We start from the raw sequence: 12,073 nt of genomic DNA on the forward strand, positions 1-12,073 counted from the left end.
TAATTTGGGAGAACATGTCATGTTAAGTTGTGCCATTTAAAAGAGAATGGAGTGAGTAAACCTTATCATGGGGCTTATTAATGTGAATACTAGTTTAAATCACAGATGACTGTAAGGGGTGACCAAAGAAAAGATTGGTGTTCATTTCTTAACTTTATGATTTTATTATTGTTTTTTGAATCTAAAGCAATATTCATCCATGTTCTAGACATTGTTAACTCGAAGGTCGAATAATTGAATTAAAGAAAAAAAAGAAAAAAAAAATTAAAACACGATACTAACCCCTACCATATACTAACTCCTGCTGGTGGTTGATTAAGCATGTGAAACTTATTAAACTTTGCTTAGAATTGGAATATTTATAAATTTTAGTGCAAAAATTCTTTAGAAATGTTGTTCAAATATTTGATGCCAAAACTACAGGGTACCAAAAAACTTCGGAAAAGTTCACATAGAAAAACTAGTCGTTTTAGCTAAACTAACATTAACATGGATGAAGTCCGCCTTTGTTTTGGAAAAAAATTAGAGACAAAATGATAAAGTTAAATAATAAGGGTAAAATCATAATTAGAAGAGTTAAGAACATAATAGGGAAAAAAAACATTGATGTTGCACTAACATGCTGTTTACTTGCCAATACTTCTTTAAAATTAGCTAGATCTCATAAAGTCATATGGTTAAGTTTCAAGTGTGAGCACGGTTCACTTGGGAAAAAGGAGAGAGTTGATGGTGGTGCTAGTCGATGGTGGCGATGGCGCGGCTGACACCGATGAACTCCACATGCCGGCAAGTCTCCATTTTATAAGCAGCAAGTAGACGTTGCACTTGAAAGTGCGTGTTGAAAGTGTCTATTTCAAGTGTTGTAGATATTTTAAGATATGTTGCAAGTGTTTTATATGGATGTTGCAAAAGTAGATCGGGATATTTTCATATGTTGCAATGTTTGTACACGTATGATGCAATGTTTGTTCTCAATGTTTCATCTGTTTTTTTTCAGACGTACGTTGCAACAATATTTTATCTGGATGTTGCATATGTTTCACATATATGTTGCAAGTGTTTTATCTAGACGTTGCATATGTTTACAATGGTTTCGTTTTTAAGTGTTTTTGCAAATGTTTCAAACGCATGTTTTAAATGTTTTATCTGTTTTCATACGTATGTTGCAAGTGTTGCATCTGTAAGTTTCGAAAGTAAATCGAATGTTGCATCTCCCTCCTCTCCTACTGCCGGGGGATGGCTGCGCGGATGCGAGCACACGCTCTCCCCTTCTCTGTTACGCGGGTAGGGCGGGGATACCGCTTTGGACAACCTGAGATTGGACTTCCGTTGGTGGGCCGTGACACCAGTGCACAGTTGGTGGAATCGCTTAACAGTTGGCTGATGGGGAGCTGTGTCCGAAAACGCTGCAAGTCCGGGCGCAAGCATCTCCCTTCAAAAAAAAAAGTGTTAAGTGTGCACATGACCAAAAGATTCAAATTGGTCAAACGCCGGACTTGTGATAAATAATGGGAAGTACACTGGTAGCAGACTACCACAAAAGTTTCAAAAAAAAAGAACTACCACAAAAGGGTCACAAACTCACAAACACGAACAGAGAATCCAATCCGTATCCGGTATCCCCTCTAAAGAAAGCGAAAGCTTGCGACGTATATGAAGCTGACAGGTGGGCCAACACCTCTCAATAAAATTAAAACCCCACAGGCTCCGCCATCTTTCCATTTTCCCCCCATAATAAAAAAAAAAAAACAGAACGGAGGCTTCATATACGGAGGCTTCTGCTTCGGCTTCGGCTTCCATTCCGTTCCCTTGCCTTTTGCGGAAAGCCGGAAAGCGAAACGAACCCCCCGCCCTCGTCGCCGGCCGGCCGCCATGGTGACGACTCGCAGCGGAGGGAGAGGTGGAGGGAAGCGCGGCCGCGGCGCGAAGCGCCCGGCGGCATCGTCCTCCCTGCTGCTCTCGCCGACCAAGCGCGGCAAGGTGAACTCGAGCTCCTCCTCCTCCTCCACAAAGCGCAAAGCGGGAATACGGTATTGGTTGGATGGAGCTGACGTGGACTGGAATCGCAGGCGGAGAAGGCGTCGGAGGCCTCCGCGCCCGAAGCTGGGGCGGCGCCGGCGGCGGGGACGCGCTCGGGCCCCAAACCGTGGGCGAAGCTGCTTTCGCAGTGCTCGCAGGTGCGTGCGTGTGTTGGGTTTGACAGTTTGACTCTCGACATTTACTTGGGCGCCAGCCAACATTCCGTATTGTGCTCTTCGGGTCTTCCTGGTGGTTCTTCCCTGGATTCTTGATCTGAAGCGGCTTCTTCACGGTTCTTGCCGTTTGGTCGTCTGCGTTGTGCCATTTCGGAGCCTACATGCATTCTGTGCATCGGTTCGGGAACCTGTACGGCATTTGTGCAATTTGTTTGTTTGTGGTCTTTGGGTTCTAGCTTTTACTTTTAGCGCCTTGCATCAAGTCCACGTGTTCTGCACTTCTGGTTGCTGGTGCAGAACAGTGTCCACATTCTGTGCAGTTTCTTGAATGTTCTTGGAATCCGTTAGTTATCAGTGGTTTCTTGGTCCGGAGGAATTCCTTGATTGGAGTATTAGGATTATTCCGAAAGTTGTACCGTTGTCGTTTCTCTTTCGTAGGGATCATAATGGTTTTTAGGACAAGGACATGTTCTAATGGAGTTATTAAACCACCATTTCTGATTTTATTATAACATACTCGTAGAAGGTCAAACGTAGGTGAACGTCTGAAATATTCTTCTCGGTGTGGTGACTGCAAGAAAGTCTGTATTTAATCTTCATGGGATCTTTCTGCATCTCAAATGTGTGAGAACCTGTAATTTTGTCGTCATGGTTCATAAATTTTGAGTTACCTCTTTTATTTTGTGATCAATCAGCTGAAAACATTCCTCAGTCTATTTGTAACTTGTGCATTTGTTTTTTTAATTTACCTTAATTAATCAGGCCATATTGCTCATTTGATATTAACTGATGTTGAATATCAACCATCTGTGATTGCAGACCCCCCATGTTCCTATCTTTGGCAACCAAATTTCTGTTGGTAACGATAAAAACAGTGACATATGGTTGGATGACCAAACTGTTAGTCAAGAACTATGCATATTGCGGCGTCTTGAGGTCCTTTATGCTTCTCCTTTGTTAGAATGCAGTTATTTGTTATGTTTGTTGACTTCTTGCATAAACTTGGTCTTTTTTTTTCATTTTCCAGCAAGGAGGTTCATGTGAGTTACAGGTCACGGGAAAAAATGGTGAGGTTGCAATAAATAAAAGAAAAACTGGAAGAGACTCCAAAGTTCCCCTCATAGGAGGGGATGAAGTTGTTTTCGGTCAATGTGGCAAGCATGCCTATGTATCCATACATTATCAAATTTTGTTCATACACCATACATGTCCATTTCATTCTTCTGTCCATTCTCTATTGATTTGGATGCTAATAGGTACTTCAGCAATGATACAATGAGTCAGATTTGTTAGTTTGACTTCCTATCTTGAGTGATCCATAACATGCTGGCAGATTTTTCAGCATCCTCTAAGGGGTAATGAAGTTACTGCTGGATCGGCTGGAGAGAATAACCAGAGGGTAGTCGGATCTGGTAAGATTACAATTAATTACGTATGATCAGTTTGGATATTGTAGGACCAACTTTAATTGAGGTTGACTTGACTGGGTGAATTTTGAAGCTCTTGAAAATCAGAGCGATTGCATCAGGTCTAGTCCATCAGCTTCTTTGCCTCCGAGCGGATGGCAAGCTTTTAAGGATGGACTGAAACAAGAGATTCTGAGCCCAAAGGATATTGAAGTAACCTTTGATAATTTCCCATATTATCTCAGGTAATATGCTAGTTCTAGATTATACAGTCTTGTGTATTTTCATTAAGAGCTCTGTTATCTTCCAGTTTTTCTCTGAACTTTTTCTTTTTCTGTTTGTTCATCAGATTTCAGTATTTTGCCAAAATAATTGGGCCAAAGCAATCTATCCTTTGCTATAGTTTTGGTGGCTTGGTCCTAAATACCACCTTTTTTTATTAATCTGTGCTCGTTTCGTGCAGTGAGAGCACAAAGGAGATACTCTTATCATCTGCATTCATACACATGAAAAAGAAGTCTAGGAAATTCTTACCAAAACTTTCACCTTTAGACCAGCGAATTCTGTTATCTGGCCCACCAGGTAATTTTTATGAATTTTTTATTTTGTTGTGACAAAATAATGTCACGGAGCTGTGTTACACACATTGTTATGCCTAGCTGGCAATTTCTTGGTGTTTGCTTTTCTGTATGTCTCTAACTATTTGGCAAAAACTTGCTTCTAGGGTCTGAAATTTACCAGGAAAGATTGATAAAGGCACTTTCAAAGCGTTTTGATGCTAGACTTCTGATACTTGATTCTCTTATGCTGTGTGGTGTAAGTTCTACATGAGCTCCCTTTACTGATATACACAGTTCAAAATTTTACCAAACTTTTCAAGTTTTCAACTCCTCAATATGTAAGCAGAAACATACATATTATTGATTAAGAGATAATATTCTAGCAGACGTCTTCTAAGTTTGGAGAGTCCATAAAGGATGTCCGGAGGGATGTTGCACCTTCTAGTTCAGGAGATGATATTGTGGGGACATCCAACAGACACACTTTCGAAGAAGGTTTTTGTTGCCCGTTTCTTTATTTTTCTATATTAACATTTAACTCTTTCTTTAATTGAACTCTGAACTTCTTAAGCAATGTATATTGTGGTAATCTTATGTGAGATAAGTTTTCAACATTTCTTCAGCTTCGGAACTTCGGCCAGACTCTTCTGGTGGAGGAGTTGATAGCATTGCTTTAGGAAAGTTAATTGAGGTAATGGCTGTTATAGGCGATCATCCTCACTACACTTTTTTTTCCATATTACTGCCTGTAACAACATGGTTTTGGTTTTCAATGCCTTTCAGGTCATTTCAGAAGAAAGCAAAAGCAGTAGTTTGATTGTGTTACTCAAGGATGTAGAGAAATCATTCACCGAATGTAGAGAATCGCATGCATCACTAAGTGAACTTCCTGCTGGTGTTCTGATAATTGGGTCTCAGATTCATGCAGAGAACCTCAAGGATCAGGTATACCTGTGCACCTATTAGGGAATAAAATGAAATTTGGATTAGAAGTTGTCAAGACATAAAGGATGAAGCATGTTTGGGTTAGAGTTGGACAAAATGCTTACATGTAGGCTGTCCCTGAAAGGTTATTTGTCCTTGAATTATCATTGAAGTAACAAGTCGGTGGGAAGTTATATTTCCATGCTTTCCCTATTTCTATGAAAAATGTTAACAGTAACAGTGTGCTCTGTACTGTTTTGTAGTCTCATCCTGGAGTTCCGGGGCTTCCTAGAGACATCCAGGCACTGCTTGATATTATTATGGTAACATTTTCATCCGTTTGCATATTATTTTTCTGTGGGTCTATAAAATTTCTTGACATGCAACAGTTAATATTTTTAAGCCTGCTGTAGTTTTTTTCTGCATTTAGTGGTACAATATCAATTATGTTTGATCCTTTTTTTAATGCATGTTTAAAAAATGCAGGAAACCTTCCCAAGCAACTTTCCTACCAAGCCAATGGATTCCTTGAAAGACAGAAGCAAATGTCCTACCAAGTCAATGGAGCATCTAAATAATCTTTTCCCTAATAAAATTTGCATTAAACTTCCCCAGGTATTGTCATCCTTAGGCACTTATGTTACACATTGTGCATGTTGATGGTACTTTGTTTAACCTGGAGATTTTTATATACGTTTTTTGGGCAGAATGAAGCACAGCTATCTGATTTCAAGAAACAACTAGATTGTGATACTGAAACCCTTAGAGCTAAAGCCAATATTCTTAATATTCGTAAGGTAAGCTGCAATTAAGGTATACGCTTAAACATTTGGCTGGAACATTTTATTGGAATGTAAACTATGTGTACCATCACACTTAAGTGATTCTGAAATAGAATTTTATGATACATTGATACTTCATACTTTATTCGAGTTGTATATTCCTTTTTTAATGTTATATGCACTTGAAATTTATTTCCTTATTAGCTTTCTTCTATAATATCATCATGGAAATGGCCTTGAAATTTGAAGCAATACTTGCTAGAATGCTAGTCCCTGATAGGCCAATACCTTTTATGGCCACATCTTCAGCTGTTCATTCCATCCCTGATCTGAAGTGTGAACCCCCCGAACAAATGTTATGTCTCTTACAATGTTTCGTCATTGTAGTTTCTGATCAGCAGAGGAATTGAATGCAATGAAATTGAATGCAATGATCTTCAAGAATTACCTATCAAAGATCAATTACTAACTAATGAAAGTAAGGTGTTTCTACCTTCTCATGGACCAATTCTTTCATCCTTTTCATTTCAATAATAACACTATTGTAAAAAAATATATATTGTTTTGATTTACTTCAGATTTGGAAAAGATTGTTGGATATGCTATTAGTTATCACCTTCATGACAGTGAACCCCCAAATGATGGCAAATGGGTACTTCCAATCGAAAGGTAAAAATACGAAGCTAATATAAACATCAATTGATCCTTCTGTGGAATGCTAAGTAGCATTGTGGATACAGGCTCAAGCATGGATTCAGTATGTTACAGATTGCACAGAGTGGAGCTAAGAGATCAAAGAATGCACTAATGGTGACCCCTCCATCTCTATATATATCTGGTTACAAGTCCCTGATACTCAAATTCATGCAAGTCGTTTTTTCAGGATGTGGTCACAGAGAATGAATTTGAGAAAAATCTTCTATCAAATATTATCTCACCAAATGACACTGGAGTTACCTTTGCGAACATTGGAGCCCTGGACAATTTGAAAGATACACTGAGGGAATTGATAATGCTCCCTCTGCAAAGATCTGAATTGTACAGCAAAGGGCAGCTAACGAAGGTGCTCGCCTAATTTTAAAAGAGCAAAGTGGCCCGACATATTTGCCTACTAACTATCAGTTACATTTGGAAGTACTACCAATGCATTTCTTTCTGGCAGCCTGTGAAGGGAATACTGCTCTTTGGACCTCCTGGAACAGGTAAAACATTGCTTGCAAAAGCAGTAGCAACTGAGGCAGGTGCAAACTTTATCAATGTATCAATGTCAAGCATTACCTCAAAGGTACTATTCAACAGAAACAGTTGGTATTCGCATTGGAGGGGGGGGGGGGGGGGGGGGGGGGGAGGGGTGCAGAAACTCGGTTCTCGTTGCTATTTTTTTGTCAGAAGATGTTCCGTTAAATCTGATGACAATTTTTTTTTTTTTGTTCAGTGGGTTGGAGATCAAGAGAAATACGTCAAGGCCATTTTTTCTCTAGCTAGTAAATTATCTCCTGCAGTAATATTTGTTGATGAGGTGTGCAAGCAAATGGGTTGTCCATTGTTTTATTCTGTGTTTTGCACTCACAACTGTGTCTTTTCCTTTAATAACAGGTTGACAGTTTGCTAGGAATAAGGGGAGGACCAAGGGAGCATGAGGCAACGCGCAAGATGAAAAATGAATTTATGATACAGTGGGATGGTTTGCATACTAAAGAGCAAGAACGCGTAATCGTTCTTGGAGCCACAAATAGGCCATTTGACCTTGATGATGCTGTTATTCGAAGGTTTCCTCGCAGGTAAGCTTTTATGATCCCCTGAACTAGACTGATTTTGTATCCATTCCTTAACTCTTTGCACCAAGTCTTATTGGCAGATTAATGGTGAGCCTTCCTGACAAGTCAAATAGAGAAAAGATTTTGAAAGTAATACTATCCAAAGAAACATTAGAACCAGATGTGGATCTTGAATCAATTGCCAAAATGGCTGATGGATATTCAGGAAGTGACTTGAAGGTATGTTGCTGTGCCTTAAGACTCTTCAGAAATGAGAAGGGATTGCAAACTTATCATAATGATCCCTTCCCTGCAGAATCTCTGTGTAACTGCGGCACATCGTCCCATTCGTGAAATTATTGAGAAGGAAAAGAAGGTGTGCGCAGAACCTCCATCTATGGTTTAGCCGTTTTGATGCATCTCACACCATCTCTGTCTCTTGGTAGCGCTAAAATATCATTTGTTTGATACAGGAGAAGAGTCTGGCAATAGCTGAAGGTAGACCTGAGCCTCCGTTGTATGGAAAGAAGGACATTCGCCCACTTGGAATGGATGACTTGAAATTTGCGCTTGGACAGGTGAAGGAATAGTTAATTCCTACCTATTTCTGGCATGCTATGGGCACTTCTGCTGTTAAGATTACCTTTTCCCTTAGCACATGTTATAAGCACATGATAATCAGTTGAGCTTTTCACTGTAGGTGTGTGCTAGCGTTCCATCTGATTCAGAAACCATGGCCCAAATTTCTGAGTGGAATGATGAGTTTGGAAGCGGCAGCGGGTCGAGAAAGAAGAAGACTCTACCGACACAACAGTCCACATACTTCATGTAGCTGAACTCGAATATAGAGAAACAGCAGCATCTGTACAGTTGCTTTATACTTGCCAAACAGGCATGTCCTCACAAGTAGCCATTCCTGATCCTGAATAGGTCAGGTTTTTTTCCTGCTCCAACATACAGCTGCCATCGCCTGACACACTCCCCTGTACTTAGTTAGATTGCCTAATGAAGTACTCGTATCTGGAGTCAGAGGATTGATATGATTTTTTTGCTGTTGTAACTGAGATCTGTAGTCGTTGCCCCATACCATCTTCTTACACCCTTTTAACTATTCTGCAAATTCTTTTTTTTTTTTCTTTGTATAAAACTATTCTGCAATTCGGGATAGGCCTTACATGTAAAGAACAGATAATATGAATTAGAGATAGCCGTGAATTGGTGTCAATTTGATTGATTGCTGCAGAGATAGCCTGGTTATATATAATGGCAATATCTTATAATATATTTTGTTGTACTTAACAACTCTGAGCTGCTGCTTGCCTACGAAATTAGCTGTAATTTCTGATAATGGGTAACCGCGGTATGGATGCCAAAGTTGAAACCTGCTCCAGATGAACAAGAGCATCTGTAGCTGAGCTATGGATTCGGAAGGTGAGATTGAAATGATGATAGTTAACACAAAGTTGGATGTACGGTAGCGGGAGGCACCACATTCTTGGGTTTTATTTACAGAATCGCAAAGTCTAGTCAACCTCAAGCATTGTTTTATAATCACACACACACACCTGGTGACTACAATTGGCTTCCTGGCCCTGCGAACCGACCATTCGGCTGGCGAAGGGAGCCAATCTCGTGAGCAAGGACGGCTGGTCCAGATCTAGCGGCGAGCTCAGCCCGTGGCGGTAAGTGTGAATGCGGATCTACTATATATAGCAGGGCAGCGAAGGAAACACCAACATGGCGACAAATCCTCATTTCCCCTGTAAACAAATCCACTTTGTGTTTACCGTCTACGTTTACGTAACCAATCAATGAACAAAACACTATTTTGAGAATGTGCGGTTGGTGTAGGTCCTGCTAGAGCTAGAGTAAAGTCTCTCTATTTCAAGAGCCCTGCCAAAAAAGGCTCTAAATCGACATGCTGGACCCAAATTAAGCCGAGTAGGGTGCACATGTCCTCACTCAACTCAAGTTGCTTTGCGAAAAATCGACATGCACTATATCTTCTCTTGGAGGGAGATGTCCCTTTAGTGGAGGGTAAATTCCCAGGAGTTGGTGGGGTTGTGGTTGAGGATCGTGTAGATCTTCACGCATTGGGCTGCCGCCGCGGGGAGTGCGACGGGCAGCAGCAGCAGAATAAGGAGAAGGGACGCCATGGCAGAAGCACTCGTGCTCTTTAGCATAGCCATCATCCTTGGCCTAGGTATATTTCCCTTGTCACTCATCATTTGTGCCATGAGGCTTCGTGGGCAGCGCTTTATGTACAGCAGGCTCCCGACGTGCTTGGAGGTGGTGTATGGGATCGAGCACTCCCTCCGTCCCCATGTATGTAGTGTTGTAGCCGTGTTTCTGGTAGTCTAAATTCAAAGCATCTTTTATGTACCTATAGTTGTCATATATGTCCAAGTTCAAAGAATCTTGCATGTATGTGGTAGAAGGCTAAAACGACAATTAAATGGGGACGGAGGCTGTGCTGGCATTACCTTATCTTTTAATTAAGGATATGTGTGGGCTAAAATAAAAAGAAGCAGTATTTTGTGTGTGTAGAATGACTAAAAATGACATTATTTTGTTGCACCACAGGGAAAGAGATAACAATAACAATAATGCTAGCCCATGGGCATCCGTTCCATCCAGATACGGCTCATCCTCATTCACTCATCCGCTCTCTCCCAAAAAACCAACACACACACACACACGCATAGGGGCGTTGTCTGGAAATTCCCCAAATCAACCTCGAGCCAGCCCATTTGCCTGCCTGCCTCTCTCCACTTCCGCTTCCTCTCCCTCCCTCCAGCTCCACCGCTCCTCTTAGCCTCGGCGTGCGGTGCTCGCTGTGGCTCGGTCCGGTGGAAGGACAGCATGTCGGCCTCGACATCGTCACCGCCGGCGGGCGAGGAGAAGCAGGAGGTAGCGCCCGTCAGGCACTGCAAGGGCGTGAACGACCTCGACAAGGTCGTGCTCCGCGAGGTCCGAGGCAGCTCCGCAAAGGTACCCGTCTGCCACTCCCGTGAGTCACCGGGCATGTTCTGACTGTCGTATCCTGGCGCAGATCCGTGGCGCTTGCCATGTGTAACACCCTCGGTGTTACACTATACAGTTTTTGCTAAAACACTGCATGAGCATCATACTTATGTGTAAATCAAAAGTCAGAAAATGGTTCGATGGAGCTAAGTTCGACAATTTTTATAGGGGAATCGGGTTAAGCGGTGGCATGGTCTTAAGGTTGGTTTTAGTAGCTTGATACACCATCTCGAACGTAAAATAGTTGGTTTAGCTACTGGATCCTCGAGTTGGGTTTTTGAGCAGCTTTAAAAAGTGTGCAAGTCACATTTTTTAATGGTGCCAGCATTTTGGTCGTGGTCACCTTGCCGGTGCTCGGCGTTGCCGCGCCGGTCGCCGACGCGCACGCACGCCGCGCGCGTGGCTCCGTGCTGCCGGCCACAGCCACCTACTACCGCGCTCTAGCACACAACCCGCACGCACACGCGCACGCGGGGGTCCAGCGAGCCTAGCCACTCTGCTCGCCGACACGTCCTCCTGAGCCTTCTACTCGCCATCGTCGTCGCGTCGAACTGCGTCCACGGGCACGCTGCACCCTGACCACTACTATCGTTGACCCTTGCAGCTGCACGTGCGTGGTCCTGCCCTCGCCATCACGTCCGCACGTGCTGCGTCGCCATGCTACTGCCCCCAAACCGGCGTCTGCCTCTGCGGCGCGCTGTGCCGTGCCACCATCGCCTTGCGGGTCGTGGAGCTACGGTCGCACGTCACCGTGCCGGACCCGTACACGCACGTGGAGCCTTCATCGTCGTGCTGCCGTCCTTCTCCAATTTGAAAATTTCACCATGCCAGGCCGCCGTCACATCGACTGCAATGGCGCCGCGCCGGCCATGCCACGCCTAGGCAGTAACCACAGAGCTGGCCCTGGCTTCGTAATTGCGCACGTCTGGAGGTCGAGTGGGAGTCCAGCTTCGCGCCAAGATTGCCGTTGTTGCCGTCGTACGATGTCGGGGCTTTAATTGGAGTTTTCCCCGCCGTCGACCCCATTAAGCCCGAACGTCGTCGTCCATCAAATTGGTCATGTGTAGTCCACCTCTTTCCAATTCACCGTGCACCTAACTAGACCTGTTAGTTAGCCAGCGATTGGAGTCGTTCCGGCAAGCTTCCATTCTATAGTGAGGTAATGCGGCGCATTCTTCTCGCGGCGGTCCGCCATGGCCGCCGAGGCAGGCGCTCGGCCAGGATGTCGCCCCTTGCTCATTTATCTCAATTGAGCAGGGCTTTTGCGTCTCCTTGACTGGTTTGCCTTGCCCGTGCAGCGACTTCGCCGGTGGAGCAGCAGGTCACCGAGGACGCCGTCGCCGCGCTTGCCATGAACTAGAGTCACCCCGCGCTCATGGCCAACCACCTTGCCGAGCTCCACGACTTTGTCCCATTTGCCCTACG

The 12,073-nt window shown here is 43.4% G+C and overlaps 1 protein-coding gene across 3 annotated transcripts; it reads left to right on the forward strand.

Annotated features, from left to right (window-relative positions):
* Positions 1-1,774: 1,774 nt before the first annotated feature.
* Positions 1,775-8,858, forward strand: LOC136507550 (uncharacterized). Of its 3 annotated transcripts, none has more exons than XM_066502233.1 (25): positions 1,775-1,980; positions 2,070-2,177; positions 3,015-3,131; positions 3,223-3,363; positions 3,529-3,607; positions 3,696-3,846; positions 4,065-4,183; positions 4,326-4,417; positions 4,545-4,656; positions 4,785-4,852; positions 4,945-5,106; positions 5,349-5,408; positions 5,572-5,700; positions 5,793-5,882; positions 6,255-6,345; positions 6,446-6,536; positions 6,608-6,677; positions 6,751-6,930; positions 7,030-7,152; positions 7,303-7,386; positions 7,464-7,648; positions 7,726-7,864; positions 7,941-8,000; positions 8,098-8,202; positions 8,325-8,858. In XM_066502233.1, the coding sequence occupies exons 1-25, from the start codon at positions 1,873-1,875 to the stop codon at positions 8,454-8,456; spliced, it is 2,796 nt and encodes a 931-aa protein (XP_066358330.1). In that variant the 5' UTR covers positions 1,775-1,872; the 3' UTR covers positions 8,457-8,858. The 3 variants fall into 3 exon arrangements, with proteins under 3 accessions (XP_066358330.1, XP_066358331.1, XP_066358332.1); XM_066502234.1 differs by having other exon boundaries at positions 4,548-4,656; positions 8,325-8,857; XM_066502235.1 differs by lacking the exon at positions 7,303-7,386.
* The last annotated feature ends 3,215 nt before the right edge of the window (positions 8,859-12,073 follow it).

The sequence above is a fragment of the Miscanthus floridulus genome, chromosome 15 (assembly GCF_019320115.1).
Source record: "Miscanthus floridulus cultivar M001 chromosome 15, ASM1932011v1, whole genome shotgun sequence".
NCBI lineage: Eukaryota > Viridiplantae > Streptophyta > Magnoliopsida > Poales > Poaceae > Miscanthus > Miscanthus floridulus.